The sequence below is a fragment of the Budorcas taxicolor genome, chromosome 10, assembly GCF_023091745.1.
Source record: "Budorcas taxicolor isolate Tak-1 chromosome 10, Takin1.1, whole genome shotgun sequence".
Lineage (NCBI taxonomy): Eukaryota > Metazoa > Chordata > Mammalia > Artiodactyla > Bovidae > Budorcas > Budorcas taxicolor.
In genome coordinates, this window is record NC_068919.1 from 44246224 (window position 1) to 44265464 (window position 19241).

The 19241-nt window shown below is 53.9% G+C and overlaps 2 protein-coding genes across 2 annotated transcripts; one reads left to right on the plus strand and one right to left on the minus strand.

Moving 5' to 3' along the window:
• Positions 1-1002: 1002 nt before the first annotated feature.
• PPIB (peptidylprolyl isomerase B) lies at positions 1003-6940 on the plus strand. Its single transcript, XM_052646274.1, has 5 exons — positions 1003-1185; positions 1870-1983; positions 2657-2750; positions 5676-5860; positions 6608-6940. Exons 1-5 carry the CDS (start codon positions 1051-1053, stop codon positions 6728-6730), a joined length of 651 nt encoding a protein of 216 aa, XP_052502234.1. The 5' UTR covers positions 1003-1050; the 3' UTR covers positions 6731-6940.
• Positions 6937-11077, minus strand: SNX22 (sorting nexin 22). The gene is made up of 7 exons (XM_052646275.1): positions 11003-11077; positions 10536-10619; positions 10025-10129; positions 9237-9331; positions 8866-8898; positions 8596-8663; positions 6937-7722 (listed from the first exon to the last, which is right to left on the minus strand). The coding sequence occupies exons 1-7, from the start codon at positions 11075-11077 to the stop codon at positions 7601-7603; spliced, it is 582 nt and encodes a 193-aa protein (XP_052502235.1). The 3' UTR covers positions 6937-7600.
• Between the last annotated feature and the right edge of the window lie 8164 nt (positions 11078-19241).

The window sequence follows — 19241 nt, forward strand, 5'->3', positions numbered from 1 at the left end:
CCTGCACGCCCTAGAGCCCCTTTAACGCAACAAGAGAAGCTACCAGAATGAGAAGCCCACTCACCGTAAGAGTAGCTCCCGCTAACCACAACTAGAGAAAAGCCTGGGCAGCACTGGAGACCCAGCACAGTCAAAAATAAATTTTAAAAAAAATCATCATGAAAGAAAAACTTCATACTGAGAGCACGGTATCCATCAAGCTTGTTTTTATCCCAAAAGTCGGGGGTTGTGGGGGGGGGGGGGGTCGCTGGTGGAAGAAGGCTATTTTAGCATTAGTTCCTCTCTTGGTGAAAGGCTGCTTTGAAAACTAGCTTGGTAAACAGTTTTTCTCAGTGTGCAACAGCGGGCCAGGATCCTCTGTCCATGGGATTCCCCAGGCAAGAATACTGGAGTGGCTGCCATTCCATTCTCCAGGGGGTTCTCCCGACCCAGGGATGGAGGCCCGGTCTCCTGCACTGCAGATTCTTTACCATCTAAGCCACCTGGGAAGGTTATACGGTGAGTACCCTGAGTTTTTGAAGGTTATCACACTCAAACCCAATTCGGTGGTGACTAGTCTTTGGCCCACACGGACAAGTGTCTTCTTGCCCCATCCACAGACTTCCTAACCTAAAGCATTGGTCACCAACTGCCAAACGACTTCCACTCCCATAAACGCGGGGCAGGCCACTGGCTCGGTCTGCTGGGGCTTGTGGTCTCTTCAGCAGCCCAATCCCTGGGCTTTTGGAGGCGGTGCCGCCTTCCGCTGATCTCTTCCCATTGATAGGTATCAGCGAGCTGCGGAGCCAATGAGGCTGCAGTAACGTGGCAGCCACCCACGAGCCGGCGTCTCCGCCCGCCCCAGTCGGCGAGCCGGGCTCCGCCCCGCGTCGAGACCTACCATCCGGCGCCCAATTAGAGGGGGGGAAATGGGGCCCGCCTCCCTCTCGGAGGCGTGCAGGAGCCCCGGGCCCCCCCGGATGCCCTCGGTGGAAGCGCTGGGTCACACGTCGCTGCATCCCCACCCTCTTCCGGCCTCGGCGCCCGGGCCGCGCTAGCTTCTCCCGGTGGATGCTGCGCCTCTCGGAGCGGAACATGAAGGTCCTATTCGTCGCCGCCCTGGTTGTGGGCTCCGTCTTCTTCTTGCTGTTGCCTGGACCATCCGCGGCCGATGAGAAGAAGAAGGGGCCCAAAGTCACTGTCAAGGTCTGGCCTCCCCTCTCCAGACCTGCCTGGCGAGGCCCGTCCTCGCCTCCAGTGTTCAGGCCTTGGCCCAGCTGGTTACATGTGTCCGGAGCTTGGGCCTGGGTGTCCTCGGCTTTGGCTCTGCCCCTCCCTAGTCTCCCTACTGTGGCCTCTTGGTACCTGGGCGATCCTCACGCATTCAGACAGGAGAATGACGCAGACCCTCCCCGATCGCCCGGCCCTGACCCAGCATGCGCAGCTGGGGCCGGGCTTGCAGACTTTGCAAATACCCCTGGTGCTAGGGAAATGGTGAAAGATCGCGTCTGCCAAATTGTTAGTCCTTTCTCTTCTTAGGCCAGATTTTAGTCACTTCCAATTCCAAACCACAGCAGTGTAGTTTAAACCTGAGTGGTGTGCTTGGGCTCCCCTCTTTATGGTTTTTTGATGTTAATTTTTAGAATCTGGGCCCATTATTTATTTAGAGCAAAGGTTGTTACCCAGTAGTGAAAAGAGAGTGTAAACTAACATATGGAGCATTCATTAGATTTTCGTGGGGTTTTTGTCGCCACCGAAATCAGATGCAGAAACACTGCTATTAAAATATGGTTCTGTTTTCTCTACCATCTTCCGGGTAGTTTCTTGGCCCTTCATTCCCTAGGAAGATCCCTTTTAAGATGCCAAGTTTTAAATGGCCTTTTTCCTCAGGTGTACTTTGACCTGCGAATTGGAGATGAAGATATAGGCCGGGTGGTCATCGGTCTCTTTGGAAAGACTGTTCCAAAAACAGTGGATAATTTTGTGGCCTTGGCTACAGGAGAGGTAAGTGTCTGGAGGCAGGGTAGCCATACTCAAAGGCGGTGAAGTTTGGCAAGTAGGGTGACAGCAAACTGACCTGCCGAACGTGGCCCATCCATAGCAGTGGGCCTCGCAGAGCACCAGCTGCGCCCTCTGGCCCTGGGAATCCAGGAGTACCGCATCTTGCGAGAGTTTTAAAAACTAAATCCAGAATTAGAATTTTTCTTTTTTTGGAGAAAATTTTTCATCTTTGAGATCTTGATTATTCATCTTTGAGTAACTGAAGGAAACATCTAGGGAAACTAGCTTGTGGCCTCTGGACCAGAGTGAGAGGCCCAGAGCTTTCCAGATTTTAAGGAACTGAATTCCTCATTTAAGAAAGTTTGCATTCCAGCTTTCTGTTGCATCAGCAGGTAACTTTTCTTTTTTTCTGTCAGTTTCTTTGAAATTTGTCAGTTTCTTCCTATGATTAGATTAGGAAATGAAAAGGGAAAGCTAGAGGCATTATGTGAAGGGGAATTGTATAAAGGCCAAGGAACGTGGGATCTTCGCCTTTCCTGGCCTGGACTTTGGTCACTAGTCACCCAGTAGCATGTTGAAGGATGGATCTGTGGCAGGGCTTTCTCTTCTACAGGGCCTGTCTAGTGTCTGCCTTGTGCCTCAAGCCACGTTCTCACCTTCCTATCCCTTTTTCTAGAAAGGATTTGGCTACAAAGACAGCAAATTCCATCGTGTGATCAAGGACTTCATGATCCAGGGTGGAGATTTCACCCGGGGAGATGGCACTGGAGGTAACCTCAAGTCCTCTGGGCATAGGGGTGTCTCAGGGCAGCCCCCAGGGTGGGAGGGCCAGGGAACCCAGTACAGAGGAGAGGGAAGAATGGGTTTCAGGCAGACGTAGGAGCATTTTGCGCAGCTGGCCAACATGCTGATTTAGCCTCTGACATTCCCCACTGTACCTGCTGAGGGGAGGGAAGCAAAGCAAAACATACCTGTAGGTGATTGTAGGTCAGGTATGCAAAACTCGTGTGCTGACCTTGGAGGCCCCAACAGGACTGAGAGAAATTGCTTTCCTTGGCAGTCTCTCACCAGAGAGCACTTGACAAGAGCTGCCGGTCTGACCCCTGCACTCTTTGCACAGTAGGACAGACGGACACCCTGGACTAAGCCGCAGGTGTCACCACACTTGGGTGTACAGCCTGTCATTCTCTCAGACCGCAGCTGCAGCTCACCCAGCTGACCCGTGTTGACGGGGCCAGGCTCTGTGGTGGGTGCTGAGGACACAAAACAAAAACAGAGTCAGTGGGACCGCAGCTCACTTTCACTTCCAGTCCCTGAAAAGTCACAAACAGGCTGTGACACAGCTTTTAGGGCTCATGCTCTGCCCTCAAGCTGTTTACCATTTCGGTGGGAAGAACTAGGAGAAATCACTAGGAAAGTGACACAAGATGTCATAGTTGGCTGGACGAGGACAAGCAGCCATGATACAAAGCACTGCATTCATGGGTGACACGCTGTTGAGTGTCGGCCACCTTCGCACTTTGTGACCGCAGGCAAGCAAGGCCTCTGAACCTCAGTTTCCTCGTCTGTAGAGTTGGGTGTCAGGAGCTGTGGGTGCTGGGGGTGGTGAGGTGAGATTTTGAGTGTGCAGCACCCTGCGAGTGGTAAGGAAAGCCAGCCATCCTCAAAGCGCTGACAAGTGAAGGACTCACTTAGGGCCAAGTGAAAGTGATAGCCGCTCAGTCGTGTCTGACTCTTTGCAACCCCATGGACTGTAGCCCACCAGGCTCCTCTGTCCATGGAATTCTTCAGGCAAGAGTACTGGAGTAGGTAACCATTCCCTTCTCCAGGGGATCTTCCTGACTCAGGAATTGTCTCCCACATTGCAGGCAGATTCTTTACTGTCTGAGCCACCAAGGAAGCCCACTTTGGGCCAAGGTGATCAAGAAATACGCTTGCAAACATGAGGATTTGAGCTGGGTCCTGACTGGGGAGAATTTGAATGGGCAAGGAAGAGGCAGGGTTAAGGCATGCGTTCAGCTCTGCGGCAGGGGCTTGGTCGAAGGTGGGTCAGGAGGGTGGAAGTGGAGCTCCCACCAGGAGCCCAGAGTGGCAGGCCAGGGCCAGGCCCAGGCCCCAGGGCTTTGTCCTCCATAGAGTGAAGATCTGCTGAAGACTTGAATGGGAGCAAGGTCTGCTGGCATGGGAATTTTGAGGGATAATGTGGTGGATTCAGGACATGGGCACAGGAGAAGCAGACTGGCAGGGGGTTGGTACAACCGCCCGTGCATCGAGCAGTGCGAGCGTGAACCCAGGGAGGATTCCTACAGGGTAAGAGCAGAGATTCGAGAACCAGCCCACCTTGGTTTGAACTCCAGCACTGCTGCTTCCCAGCGAGGGTATCTTGTGCATCTTGCCTTCATTATCTTTGAGGATGAGGGATGGGTTTTGTTTAATGTGTCAGATGCTTGCACCAGTCCTCTGGCACCCCGTTCCCACTCTGAGCCTCAGCTGTGATTGCAGCGCAGGGAGCGGGCATGGGAAGAGAGGGCGGGGGAGAGGGCGGCACCGACAGCGTGCAGAGGGGGCGCGTTACGAGAACAACCGACGCCTGGAGAGAGACGACCAAGTATGTTGAGTTTACAGCCCTCGCTATCCATTGAAGTTTGGGACTCCTTGTATCTTGGGAAAGTGATGGGAGCTAAGTGTATAGGTTTGGAGGTTTTCTGGATAGCAGCAGTAGTCAAAATCTTGCAGTTGGCTGAGTTTTACAAAGGATTCTCACACGGGAATCTTTTTTTCTTAAGGAGTTGACAATTTTCTTTTTACATTTCACAATACACATAAAAATAGCTTATTTTTGATCCCACTACTCCACTCCAGAACTGTCCTCAAGAGGCTGTCTGTCTGTCTGGTTGTCATGAAGGAGGAGAAAAAGGCTTCGTATGCAAATAAGTTCGAAAGGTGCTGGGCGAAACGAAGTGGAAGTCTCTCCTCTGCTGCTGGGCCTCTTGGGGCCTCGAGTGCACTCTCTCACAGGGACAGAGGAGGCTGCAGCATTTTCCCCGGGACCTAGCTTTGGGAGTTGAAGTTAGGCTCTCTGGAAGGTTGGGGTGGGTAGAGATGTGCTCTTGGCTCCTGTCTCGCTCCCAGGCCCCAGACCCTCCACACACATAGTACACGCACTCAGAGCCACCTTCTGTTTTGAGGTTCAGTTGTCCATGAGGCTCTTGACTTTCCAGAACGCACATGGCAGCCCCTCCCCACTCGTCTCTCTTCCTGCTTGGCACTTCCTCAGCATCTTCTGTGCTCTCAGGAAGAAAAGCTGGTCAGCTGTAGCAGTCCTTTTCTGGAGGGTTCTTACCCTCCCCTGCCCCCTGCATCCTGCCCAGTACCTCTTCTCCACTAAAGTCTCCACGGCAGGCCTCTGAGGCCACATCCAAGGCCGTTTCTAATATGTGCCTTACTTGAAAGCCATCCAGCTGTCTTCTCACGTCATGTGTACTGTGCACTCAGCCTGGCCTCATGCCCCACTTTGCCTGTCACCATGGTTTGGCTCCAGGGCCAGAGGGTGGGAAGCGGGTGCGCGTGTGCTCGTCCTCCACTGGAACCTGGCCTGACGGGGACAGGTAGGGCCTCTAGAATCCTCACCCCAGAGATCTGCTTTGCTGCCCACCACCCCCATCCTAGCTCCCTGACCTACTCTTTCTTCTCAGGTAAGAGCATCTACGGTGAACGCTTCCCCGATGAGAACTTCAAGCTTAAACACTATGGGCCCGGCTGGGTGAGCATGGCCAACGCAGGCAAAGACACCAACGGCTCCCAGTTCTTCATCACGACAGTCAAGACTGCTTGGCTAGACGGCAAGCATGTAGTGTTTGGCAAAGTTCTAGAGGGCATGGTGAGTTTGGGGTTGTGAGGCTATCCCTGGGCAACCCCGACTCCCACCCCACCGAGATCTGACAAAGACCAGGGCAGGGCATCCATTTATTTTATCCCTTTCCCAAAAGGGAACATATAGATTCAGACCAGTTTTTTTATTTGTGCAAATCTGGGGTGAATTGTGAATCAGCAGCCTACCTCTATGCCCCCAAGTTCTTTTTCTTCTTTCGGCTGTGGCATGCAGGATCTTAGTTTCTCAGTGAGGGATTGAACCTGTGCCCTCTGCGCTGGGCAAGTGCATTCTTAACCACTGGACTACCAGGGAAATCTTGCCCCCAAATTCTAAATTCCTCCAGGCCCCAGGCAGAGGCTGACCAGGAGGCCCCTTTGAGGCTTCACAGATAAAGCTCCTTCAGCCTGTCACTCAGACAGTCATGTCCTGGCTCCACCATTAGTTGTACAGGGCCAGCTGGACACGCTGTCCTGGAGAAGCCACTTGGTACCCACTCCCCATCCCCCCACTCCCTCCCCAACATACCCCTAGCCCAGCCTGGTGGTACTTCAGAGGACCAAAACTTCTGCATCCCCCTGTTGTCAAAGCTGGATTCTCTCTGACCCGGGTGGGCACCTGGTCATGATGCCCGTAGGATTTTGGTGCCTCCTGGTTTGTACGCTGTTCCTCACGTGTGGGTCTCAGCCCTCCCAGCTGCACACTGGGGCGTGTGCCCCTGGCGGGGCAGGCCTGACACTCTGCCTTCCTCCCCAGGATGTAGTACGGAAGGTAGAGAGCACCAAGACAGATGGTCGGGACAAGCCTCTGAAGGACGTGACAATCGCAGACTGTGGCAAGATCGAGGTGGAGAAGCCCTTTGCCATTGCCAAAGAGTAGGGCCCCAGGGGCCTCTTCCCTCTGAGCAACTGTCTGTGTGGCCCTGTCGCCCTCCCAGGGGTGAAGATAGCCCGCCACAGGGCTCCGTGCTGCGCCGGCCCCAGGGCTGGCATCTTACGGGGCGGGCCCCTCCCCTCCCATTCCACGGGCCCAGTTTTGTAACAAACTCCTACCAACACTGACCAATTAAAAAAATGGTGTTTTTTTTTTTTTTTTTAGTAATCTGTGTATGCGCTGGGTTCTGGGCCCTTCAGCAACTCCTTCCAAGTCTAGCGCCAGCTGGACTGGGGCCCCTGTGGCAGTGGTGCCAGTCCCCTCCTCGGGCGCCTGCACCCTTCCCCAGGTGTTGTGCACAAAACCTCAAGGCGGAGCTTCTGCCACTTGGCTTCGAAACTTCGCCAGCTGCTGAGCCTCAACCTTTGCACGCCCTCCCCTCCTCCTAGTGTAGGGGGAGGGGAGAGCATGCACCTGCACCTTTTCATGAAAGTGCTGGTCACTCAGTGTCTGACTCTTTGCAACCCCATGGACTGTAGGCCACTCGACTCCTCTGTCCATGGGGTCCTCTAGGCAATACTAGAGTGGGTTGCCATTCCCTTTTCTAGGGGATCTTCCCGAACCTGAGTGTCCTGCAGTGCAGGCAGATTGGTGGGCTATGAAAGTTATAAAGGAATTCTCCCTTGATTCCCTACTCTCTCTTGTCCCTGCTCTGGCCCCTAAGTTCTAGGATTCCACTACCTCAGATACCAGTGCAGCTGAGTTCTGAGCCCAGAGGGGTGGAGATTGGCGAGTCCTGGGTCCAGGCCAAGGGTGACCCAGCTTGAGGACTGAGGCACATGATTGTTCTGGCAGGTGGCCTAAAAGCTGCGCTGGTCAGGGCGTCAGTGGCATTGGAGCAGGGTGACGGGCGGCCTCCGGCTGGGCTTCGGCTGTGCTGGCATTGAAGCCATAGAGGCCCTGGAGCACACCGTGCACCACCACGTTGGGCAGAGGCTCTAGGACAGAAGGAAAACAGGAGGAAGGGGTAGGGGCCGCCAGGCAAGAGGTGGTGTGGGGTGGCCTGCAGCTCCGAGTTCCTGCCGGGGGAACTGGACGGCACCTCCCCGCATCACCGCCACCGCCCCTCCCCCTAGTCCCGGGAACAGGAGGAGCCCATGCCAAGGCAGCAGGTAGCAGTTGGCCACCCCAAATGAGGCCTTGGCGTTTCCAGTTCACTTTCTGTTCACATCTACGGTAAAGCCAGGCTGGTGAGGAATGGAGAGCAGGGGAGCCGAGCTCATTTCACCGTGCCTTCTCCCGAGAAGGCGATGGCACCCCACTCCGGTACTCTTGCCTGGAAAATCCCATGGACAGAGGAGCCTGGTGGGCTGCAGTCCATGGGGTTGCAACTGAGCAACTTCACTTTCACTTTCATGCATTGGAGAAGGAAATGGCACCCCACTCCAGTGTTCTTGCCTGGAAAATCCCATGGACAGAGGAGCCTGGAAGGCTGCAGTCCATGGGGTCACTACTAGTCAGACACGACTGAGCGACTTCACTTTCACTTTTCACTTTCATGCATTGGAGAAGGAAATGGCAACCCTCTCCAGTGTTCTTGCCTGGAGAATCCCAGGGACGGGGGAGCCTGGTGGGCTGCCGTCTATGGGGTCACACAGAGTCGGACACGACTGAAGCGGCTTAGCAGTAGCAGCAGGTCCCTGGAGAATACAAAGACTACAGGGGCAGCAGGGAGGTGTGGCCCCAAAGGAGGGCAATAGGGAGATGCTGCCCGGGATCCTGAAAGCTGGGAGACACCCAAGTTCACCCTCACTCCCACCCTGCTACCTGGGCCCTAAATGAGCATTATAAGTCAGGAGGAACCATCTCACCTGGGGATGGGATGCAAATGTAAGGATCCATGGGGAAGCTGACGACAGGCCGGTGATACAGCTGCGAGCTAAGAAGAAAAGGGGTCATGAACAGTGGAGGGGGAGGCAGAGAAAAGTCTTGGGTTGGATGGAGACAGGAACTGTTGTCACCAAGGACCCACAGCGCAAAAGTGGGCAGTGGTATCAGGAGGGACAGGCTGGAAGCAGGAGGCCCTAGCACATGGCCACGAGGGGGCAGCAGGAGCCCAGGGCAGATGGAGACGGCCTTGCCCGTTGTTGCCAGGCAGGCACTCCCCCAGGGAGCTGAAGAGAGTGGCTGTGAACTGCCTGGGGGAGCCTGAGGCAAGGGTGGAGATGCGGAAGCCCAGACTTTCACCTCCCAGGGGACTGCTGCTTCTATTTGTAACAGACTCAGTTCCGGAGGCAGCTAGGGTAACGAAGGTGCTCCAGAGAACAGCCCCTCCACTGGGTCAAGAAAATGACCAAGGAGGTCATATCTCAAAGAGGAAGGACCAAGCTATGGCCTGGTAGATATGAGAAGGAAAGGGGCTTGGCCTCCTCACCTGCTGGCTGCAGAGAGCCCCCACCCCCCAGCCCTGGGGCCCCTCCCATGTCAAGCCCCTGTAGGGATGGATGCTCACCCCCAGTTGCCTGCCTTGGGGTCTGTGGGCCAGTGCCGGAGACTCAGGAATTCCAGTAGTTCCTTGGGCACATCCTGGTTCAAATATAGGATGCCCTGGAGAAGAGAACAGAGGAAACCTGTAATCAGATTGAGCCGTGTAACATGCAGAGCCTGGTACAAAATGAAAACCTGGGGCCCTTCCGACAAAGAAGTTCAAGACACCCAGAGCAGAGCATTAAACCAAGCTAGGGCCCTTCTGAGCACTAGCCCCAGGTGACAGATTGGCCCATGAAGCCTGCCTGGCCTGTAATCGGGCATAACTGTGCAGGAGAGAGGAGAAGGGCCTCCACCCTTATCAGGAGGGCAGCACACAATCTCACTCTGGAGGGAAAGAGAACAAGCCTGCATCTTACTGAGATCACCTACCAGTTCAGAGAGGGATGTTTAGACCCACTGTGAGCGACTGCCAAGTCACTTTGGTCATGTCCGACTTTGTGACACTATAGGCTGTAGCCTGCTAGGCTCCTCTGCTCATGGCATTCTCCAGGCAAGAATACTGGGGTGAGTTGCCATTCCTTTCTCGAGGGAACCTTCCCAACCCAGAGTTCGAACCTGTATCTCCTGCGTTGCAGGTCGATTCCTTACCACTGAGCCATCAGGAGGAGCCCCTTACTGTTTAGAAAATTGAGGCTTAAAGTATCGCCAATAAATATGGGTCCCTCTCACCCCATGTCCCCACACCTCTCTGCTTGGGTCCCCACTTTGGTCCTGTGGACTGAGGGGCAATAGAGTGAGAGCCACACAAACCTGGATATAGGCCTCCAAGCCCTGCCGCCGCTGCTCCAGCCCTCTGGTCCTCCAGTTGGGCAGGCGTTTCGAGGGGAAGTCCGGCACTTTGTACAGTTTCTTGATCTGCCAGGAGGTTACCACGGTGCGATCACAGCATCCAGGTGGAGGCCTCAAGCTCGCTTCATCCCAGCCAAGAGCCCTCCCCAGTCCTCCCCGCCGCCACCTCCCCCAAACTTCAGGCTCTATCCTGAGACACACCCGCGTGGTGAGTGGCGGTGGACAAGTGCGAGAGGCGCCCCCAACTGCCCCCCCTCCGCCCCCAAGAGCCAGGACGCCAGACCGGCCGCCCAGCGGCACGAAGAGCACAGGCTGGGACCTGCCCAACTTTGCGCCCTTTCCGCAGCCCGCGGGGACGTCTGTGTCCAAGACCTGAGCTCTCCTGGGCCTGGGGAGGTAATGGGGGTGGCAGAGACCTCCGGGGGCCGGGCAGGAGCCGGGTCGGGGTGCGTGGTGGTGGGCGCAGCCTTACCCGCTTGTGGAGCGCGTGGAACTCGCTGTAGCGCCTCTGCACGACGTGTCTGCGCCCGCGGCACAGTACCTCCACTCGGAACACCTGGCGGACGCCGGCGGGCAGGCGGGTGAGCATAAGACCCGGCGCGAGGGCGCAGCCGGACCGGCTCCCGGCGACGCCCCCAGCCCACCCTCCGCCCGCAGAAGCACAAAGCGGCCTGGGAGCGCCGCTGCTCTCCAGGGACCCTCCCACGCTCCCACACACTTGGGGACTCTGCCCGGTGCAGTCAGTCCCTCAAGAGCCGGGACCGCCGTCGGCAGGGCTAGCAAACCCCAGCGGCCCAGAAACCCTCGACAGGGTGTCCCCCGACCTCCTGGGCCGCCGCGCTCGGGCGCCGGAGCCCGGAGTGCGGGGTCCCCATTGCATTTGGCGCGGGGAAATTCGGTGGGTCCCCGCGCCCCTTCCCATCCACTGCCCCTGCTCACCATGTGGCCTTTCTCGGGGCTCTGCCGGGTGCCCTCGGCCTCGGGCCCCGCCGACGGGATGTGAACTTCCAGCATCAGCGCGCCGCTCGCAGCCGAACTCTCGGAAAGCGGACCCTAGACCCCTGCGGGCCGGCCCCGCCTCCTCGAGCCTGCAGGCCCCGCCCCGGGCGTTCCCGCGCGCCGCCGGGTCCTGCAAGGGGCCGATTAGGCTGGACCCCCGGCGGCGGGAAGCGGGCGCGGCCCTTTGAGCCTAGTGGAGCGGCAGTGCGTGGGGACCTTTCAGCAGAGAGGCATCTGTTTGTCAACGTGTCCGCATTCATCGAGTGCCCAGTGATTGCCAGGATTGCCGGCTAGCTCAGTTTCACCTGCTCTTGTTTGAACGCCTACTAAGGATTGTAAGCACCTGTGGATGCTGGGCAAGCAGGGAGGCTGGGCCCAGACCAACCACGGACGTCCCTTGCATTCCTCACACTCTTCCCCGGGACCAGGTTGCACTTCCATCTCCTTCCTTCCATCTCGACGCACGCTGGCTTTGATTTCCCCTCTCCCCCAGCATTCACAGGCCCCACCCTTCATTAGGTTTCCAAATCCATTCCTCCGTTTCAATCATCTTTCACCCCCACCTGCATCAGATTGGGGAGAGGCAGTGCAGGGACAAAGGCTCTGCTTTAGAAGTCAAGACAGCATGGGTTTCCCCAACTGTGTATCTCTGTGCCCATTTGCAAAACTGGGATAATATGCCTCCCTCAGGAGAGTGTAGGAATGTTGAGTGACGATCCCTGCTAAGCCTTCAGCAGAGTAGATTTCGAGAAAATGGCAGTTTGTGAGCTCATCCTGGAGATATAGGTGGGTGGTGTTGGTGTACAGGACAATGGATGGGGAAGAGGGCTGTGGAAGGTGGCACTACACTGCTCTTGCCCATTCTCCTGGCAGAATCTTTTTGGGTCTGTGGCAGGATTTAATCCAGAACTCTCTCACCGGTGCTAGTAGGGGCTTCTGCTCCCAGCTCTCAGCACTCCTCCCCGCCCCCATAAGGGAGCTGTCCCATTCAGCACAAGCCTTCATTCCACTGACTTCTCCCCAGAGAGTCTTGGGGGCAGTGGAGGAAGGGAGAGTCCCCTGCCGCCGAGAACTCATACTTAGCAGAAGGCTTCATGGTGGGAAGGTGCAGCAGGCAGAGTACCTGTCTTTGCAGTTGGGGTGGGGGGACCATGGAGTCACTTCCTCCCGCCTTAGTGCAGAGGTGCTGCAGTGCTGGAGCAGAAACCCCCTACTCCCATTCCTAGCTCTGCCCCCAGAGAGGCTGAGAGGAGGACCCTATATGGGGACAAGCAGGTCTCATCAATACCATGTCCTACACCATTTCCTCCCAAATTCCGTCTCACAAGGGTGCCAGAATCAGGAAGCTGAAACTTCCTGGAAGGGAAATGACCCAACATGAGGAGAAGTGCTGGGATTTCATTTCCTCCCTTGCTCTCCAGGGCCCTTCCAGTCAGGGACCCTGCACTTCTAGTCCTCTCCAGGAATGCTCAGACCTCTAAACTTCTTGGTCACCCATCCGAAGGAAGGTCTGCCCTCTATTCCTACCACCCAGATTGCTGCCATATCTACATCTTCTAATGGACCTCACCTTTCTTTCTCGCTGCTCTCCTTCATGCAAAGTCCACTCTATACCTAGCAGCACCGACTATCAAGGTTTCTGCCTAACACTGTCCAAAGGCTTTGTGTTGTGCTTAAAACAAAACCCCCCTTTTCCCCCAACCCCGCTCTCCAGAGCTTTAAATGACCTGGCCCAGCCTCCCTATCTCATTTTCTCTCCTCCCCTCTGGCATGGGGCTCCAGCCTCAATGACCTTCTTCCAGTTGTCAAACCTAACAAGCTCCTTCTGCCTCAGGTCATTTATACTCACTGTTTCATCTCCGTGTAACACCCTTTCCTGACTCTTCACCTGGTGGGCTTCGCCTAGAGCTTCCAGTCGTTAGCCTAAAACTCACCTATTCAAAGATGCCTTCCTTCCTTCAGTTCAGTCAGTTCAGTCGCTCAGTCGTGTCTGACTCTTTGCGACCCCATATAGCACCCTGTCTCTGCACTTGATCCAGTATTACTGCTGTGCTCTGCTTAATCGCTCAGCCATGTCCAACTCTTTGCAACCCCATGGACTGTAGAGAACCCACCAGGCTCCTCTGTCCATGGGGATTCTCATCAAGAATACTGGAGTGTGTTGCCATGCCCTCCTCCAGGGGATCTTCGTAACCCAGGGATTAAACCCAGGTCTCCCACATTGCAGGCAGATTCTTTACCATCTGATCCACCAGGAAAGCCCAAGAATACTGGAGTGGGCAGCCTGTCCTTTCTTCAGATCTTCCCGACCCAGGAATCGAACTGGGGTTTCCTGCTTTGCTGGTGGATTCTACATCAGCTGAGCTGCCAGCGAAGCCCTACTGTTTTTTGTAAATTGTGTTTCTCCCTGGTGTCCCCAACTCGGCATCCAGACTCAGTACCGTCGGCTCAGGGACATGGTCTCTTGCCATCTTACCACTATGGCCCAAGCAGGTAGTGGACACCCAGAAGAGATATTTGTTGCTTGAAAGACTATATGAATGAATGGTGGGGTGGGGTGGGGGGGCGGTTGTGGTGGGGAGTGGGTTGTTGCGTAAAGCCTGGGAACAGGAGGGAAAGCCTGGGAAAGAGGCAGGAAGGGAGCAGCGTTGCTGAAGGGTTACAGGAGGGCCTGCGGAGGGACACCAGGAATCTTCTTCCCACCTGCGGAGGCAGACACCTAGCTCTCTCTGTCTCTTACCCTCTCTCTGCAGATGGTCATCTACCTTATTCATTTGTTCAATTTTCAGGTGTTCCTGAGAAGTCTCAAATCAATGGATTTTCATTCCCAGTTATAGGAGATTTGATGCGCCTGATGTGAAATATCTTGTAGGAAGTCTGCAGCTCCTTTTGCATGCTAAGTCGCTTTAGTTGAGTCTGACTCTGTGCGACCCTATGGACTGTAGCCCGCCAGGCTCTCTGTCCATGGGATTCTCTAGGCGAAAATACTGGAGTGGGTTGCCATGCTGTCCTCCAAGGATCTTCCCCACCCAGGGATCAAACCAGCATCTCTTGTGTCTCCTGCAGTGACAGGCGGGTTCTTTACCACTGGTGCCACCTGGGAAGCCGCAGCTCCTTACTCCATGCATTTCATTCATACATGAGTATAAAGATTCAAAAGAAGAAAAACAAGATCCTGGATCTGGAGACACTTATGTCTTTGGGGAGATAAAACAACGTCCAGAGACTATTTTCCTGTAAAGAGGAACACCTGACATGATGTACACTCCAGAGCAGTTACTACTGTCAAAGGAAAAGTTTGTTTCCTGTATTCTTTAAGCGCTGGCTGGCTCCCTATATGAACAGAGCTAAGTTCCAGACTCAGGTTACAGGGCCCTGACTGGGGTTTTCTGAATGTGTAGGCCTGGCAGTCTGATCCCTTGAGTTTTCCACAAGGTCGCTGGTGAATCTGATGCTCCTGGTTGGGGGCCATGTTGGAAACGCCTGCCTGTTACAGCTCACACCAGCCCCGCCAGGGAGGGGGGCCACTTTCACCCCGCTGGCCAGACGTAGAGCCTGGAGATGAAGATCAAGGACCGAGCAGAGGGCAAAGGCTGGGGGCGGAGGTGTTCTGCCGACCCGACCGGCTCCTGGAGCCGCCTGGTCCCGGGCGTGCAGGTGGGCTGGATGCCGGCTCCCGGCCCCCGCCCCTCCACCACCCGCCCGGCCCGGCCCTCCCTCGTCCTCCGCTGCCCGCACACAAAGCCCCTTTCACGGACTCGGGCTCGACTTCTGCTGCTCCGGAGGTTTGGTTAACCCCGTTAAGAAAACAAACAACTCCTGGGCCGGCGGGCGCCGCTGGGCACAGAGGCTGGATTCTTCCCCTCCCGCGGGCGGGCGGAGGCAGACTGACCTGGGGTCCCAGCAACCCTGGGGCAAGGCTGGGCCAGGACTGCTGCTGGGTGGGGGGCGGGCGTGGGAGCTCTGGTCACCTGGGCAACCTTGGACAACACCCTTGTTTCTGGGTCCTTATCTGCACCAGGGGAGTTGTGTGTAGCCTAAATGATACCATGCTGGCACAGTGTTAGTAAGCAAATGTTAGCTATTCTTAGTTGACTGAATTAGATGAATTCGCTGTTTTTGTAGGCCAAAACCGTGGGGTTTTGGAGATTACACATAGTTCATCTCATATATTGTTAATGATTCATTTCTGAATCAACAAAAACAAACTCTTCTATTCCTCTCAGTATCCTGAGGTTGCAAGGTTAGCTTAGACACACACGCCAAAAATCCTGTTACTCCAACTACTAACTCTGCAATCAGGCTTTTCCTGATATTCTAATATTGTACAACCAGAAAACAAAAAAAATTAAGATAAAGAATTGGAAGCAGAGGTTGGTGTAAATAAGCAACTGTCCTATTCATTCCAAGTTTCAGAGCACTTAACTGCTTAATAAATACATCTTATACATCCGAAATAATATAATTTAGAAATTTATGTTGTAAATATTGGACTTTGGTGTAGATACCTAAAAAATAGTTCTGCTGCTAAAACATTTTAAATGATTAGCTAGTCTAAATTCATGTTATAGATGAGGAAACAGGTGCGAGGAAGGGAGAAGTGGGCTGTGGACAGGGCTGTGTTAGGAAGGCACCTCTGACAAGCACATCCTGCCCGAGCCCTGAGAGCAAAGTTTGGCCCCAGGTTAGGCTGGTGATGTTTCTCAGGTGACTGGTAGGCTGCAGCCAGCAGTGTCACTCCTAGGAGCCACCTGCCTCTGGCTGCAGGACAGAAGCACAGCTGCTTCAGACAGCATACCAGGCCAGGGCAGGGGAGCTGCGGAGAGCACCCCGGCCACCTGGCGCTGGAGCAGGAGCTTCCCGGGGAGACTCTTCTGGCCCTACAACAACTCACTCCTAACTTCCCTTACAGTGGCATGTCAGGGAAACAACCGATCGCCCCCCTGGTGTGCTGGCACGGGGGTTCAAGATACTCAGGCACCCTCAAATCACAGGAGTTTATCACGAGGAAGACTGTAAGACCAAGAACTGAGGACAACAGGTAAAGCTGCGGGGGTCCCCACAGCAGCAGGCCTTCCTGACTGGAAGGGAGGGGCTGCCCCGCCCTCGACCCACTAGAGCCTTGGATACTGTCTGGGGTTTCTCCGCAAGTAGAGTTTTTAGCCTCTGCCATTAATGGTCCCCAGCTACTCACCCAAGCTGCTTCTCCGTCTTCCAGCTTCTGCTCTTGCCACACACTGAGCACATCTGGGGAAAGCACCTCACAGGGTCAGAGAAGTGCAAATGCCTACAGTGTCAGGTGGGCAACTTCTCGATAGCCCTGCTGTGTGAGTCTGTTCGACCTTTAAGGACAGCTTAGTGAGTTAGCGTTTAGATCCTCCTTCTCCGTCTTCAGATGTGGGATATCAGAGTGCAGACAGGCTGAGTCAAGTAGACTAATGCTCAAGTCTTAGCTCTTCGGTGCGACCCTGGGCAAGCTGTTTAAGGTCTCTAAGCCTCAGTCTTTTCATGTAGATAATGACGCCCACCTGGCAGGGTCATGGTGCCGGCTGAGTCTCACACCCCTGCACCCACTGGCACAGGAAGGTGTCTACCACATGGCAGCTCTTGTTACGGGGTCCTGGGGTGGGATGGGACTACCGGGACAGTCTGGACGCTGCCCTGCACGTTTCCTGGCTGCCAGGTGCCTCATCACTTTTTTCTGGTGAGGCTGCTGATGTTCCCAAGGAGAGACCCAAACCTGGGCCCCTGTGGCCGTTTCCACTGTCACTCATAAGAGAAGAGGAAGCTAACAGCACTTGAGCTAGAAAGGGGCAGTCATCTGGAAACAACTGTCACATCCCTTTAGAGAAAGGTCCTATCTCAGATGGGACAGGGTTTTTTCTTTGGGGTTTTTTCTGGACCCAGAATGAATCCCACAGAGGGTGAGCAGCTGGCCTCCTCTGAGCAGCCTTGATGTTGAGGGTGGGGAGGATTTCTGCCCCAGAGGTCTGGTCAGCAGAGCCAGAGGGGCATTTCCACAACACACAAAGGCAAAGGGGAGGGAGGAGGCTTATCAGGGGCAAACAATGAGGCAGGTGGCTATCACCTCCCACCTGCAGGCCTCAGCTGGGGCACTGAACACCGATTCTGCCAACCACTGCAAAGCCTGTTAATCGCTCAGTCAGTCGTGTCCAGCTCTTTGTAACCCCATGGACTATAGCCCACCAGGTTCCTCTGTCCATGGAACTCTCCAGGCACGAATACTGGAGTGGGTTACCATTCCCTTCTTCAGGGATCTTCTCAACCAAGGGACTGAACCAAGGTTTCTTACATTGCAGGCAGACGCTTTACTGTTTGAGTCACTAGGGAAGCCCACAGCAGCAGAGCCCACCAAACCCCAAATCAGGCCTATTTCTGAATCTCGAAGTGGAGGAGGGACCTAGATGAGTATCCATCTAGAGTAACCATGATCTTAAGGAGTTCAGAGCTATGGAGGCTGGTGAGATAACATTACAATCAAGGGTGAGAAAGACCAGAATTTTAAGGAGACAGCGAACTGCTAAGTCAAGAGCTATAAAGGAGCCGGGGTTCCCACTCCAGTGGGGAATAGGGTATGGTGGAGGGTGGGTCCAAGAAACTTCCCCAGAGAATGTAGGCCTCAAAGGATGCAGTGGGTTGTTTTCCCACAATGAAAATAGCTTTATTTAATGTTTATGATTATAAAAATAATATACAAATTCCAAGCAGTATCAGATAGTATAAAAATTTTAAATAATGCAAAATTCCATCCCTGGAGGCAACCAGAGTTAACAATTCAATTAACATCCTTCTCATATATATATATAATTTTATATAAATGCAGACCATATCATACATGTAATTCTGTAACCTATTCTTACTCAAAAATTAGTTCTTGCCAATGAATATAGCTGTATATCATCTTCAATGACTGTATAATATCTAATTGCATTATGTACCATAATTCATTTAATCCCCTCCTGCTGTACATTTAGATTGATTTCAAATTTTACAGCTGTAAACAGTGCTATGATGGGCTTCTTTGCATAACCATCTTTCTGGACTTGGGTTTCTAGAAGTGTCTATGGGAATCCCCAGTGTGTCCTGACACACCAACCAGTGCCCTCATCTCTATTTACTCACACTTTCTTCCATAATATGGAAGGCTGGCGGTTTCAGACAGGTGTAAGTTTAAGATTGAAGGGAGGGACGAGGGCTTGAGATAGGGTGCTTCAGGTGCAAAGGGCACCGATAATAAAGGCTTCTTATGCTACACAGCAGTGGCGAAGGAAGGAGAGTGTGTGGAGTCTTGTTTCTGTGAGGTACGCACACTGCTGTGAAGGACTAGGAGATAAACAGGGAAAGGCGAGCTGGAGTCCTCTCAAAGCAGGCTGTGAAGGCCAAGTGGCAAAGCCCACTGTTGGAGATCATTCAACAGTTACCTACATAGCACCTATTTAAAGCCCAGATATTTTCAGGGGTCACAAGGTTAAAGAGATGTTCCACTTTGGAGAGTTTATTGTCTTAATTTTTTTTTATGCCTTAAATTGCTTTTTGTGCTTCAGTGACCTGCCTCATCACGTCCTGTTCTTTGTAGCCATTGCGTTCCTATGGATACCCTAAGGCCCAAATTAAATATTACAGAATTTTTGTTTGGTGGAGATTGCCAACATTAAGCCACACAACTGGTATCACAAGACATTGGCAGATGATGGCACACCAACCCCGGGGCCGGAAGACAAGGATGAGTCGTTCTAGCGCATTTCTAACTCTGAGCTCTGACCCAGCTCTTCCCCAACGTGGGGCTGAGACTTTTAGCCAGTGACTCATTAAGGCAGAGTGTCCTGTTCAGGCATGGGTCAAATGTAGGAAAGGAGGGAATCACCATTCTCTTCCTTTTCTACTCCTCCCCCTCCTAAAGGCTGCTAGGAACTGGTGGGGAAAATCCCACCACCTTAGCGTCTGCTGTTCCTCAGAATCCATGGTTTTCAATCCCACATGGGCTCTAAACGTGCTCAGCAAAGGACACTCCTTCCATCACCACGCTCCTTTCTCAACCAGTTCCTGGCCCCATCTTTAGATTTCCACTATCTTCTCATGATTTTTCAAATTTGAGATGCACAGACATTCTTTATTTTCTTTAGGCTTCTCAGCTACAGGTGCATTCAGAATGAAAATC

Excerpts from the sequence above, each read along its gene's own strand:
- PPIB (XM_052646274.1), top strand. The coding sequence starts at position 1,051 with ATGCTGCGCCTCTCGGAGCGGAACATGAAGGTCCTATTCGTCGCCGCC. Across the intron at positions 1,186-1,869 it reads GGCCCAAAGTCACTGTCAAG|GTGTACTTTGACCTGCGAAT; the intron begins GTCTGGCCTCCC and ends CTTTTTCCTCAG. Across the intron at positions 5,861-6,607 it reads GCAAAGTTCTAGAGGGCATG|GATGTAGTACGGAAGGTAGA; the intron begins GTGAGTTTGGGG and ends CTTCCTCCCCAG.
- SNX22 (XM_052646275.1), bottom strand. The coding sequence starts at position 11,077 with ATGCTGGAAGTTCACATCCCGTCGGCGGGGCCCGAGGCCGAGGGCACC. Across the intron at positions 10,620-11,002 it reads GCCCCGAGAAAGGCCACATG|GTGTTCCGAGTGGAGGTACT; the intron begins GTGAGCAGGGGC and ends GGCGTCCGCCAG. Across the intron at positions 9,332-10,024 it reads GCTTGGAGGCCTATATCCAG|GGCATCCTATATTTGAACCA; the intron begins GTTTGTGTGGCT and ends TCTCTTCTCCAG.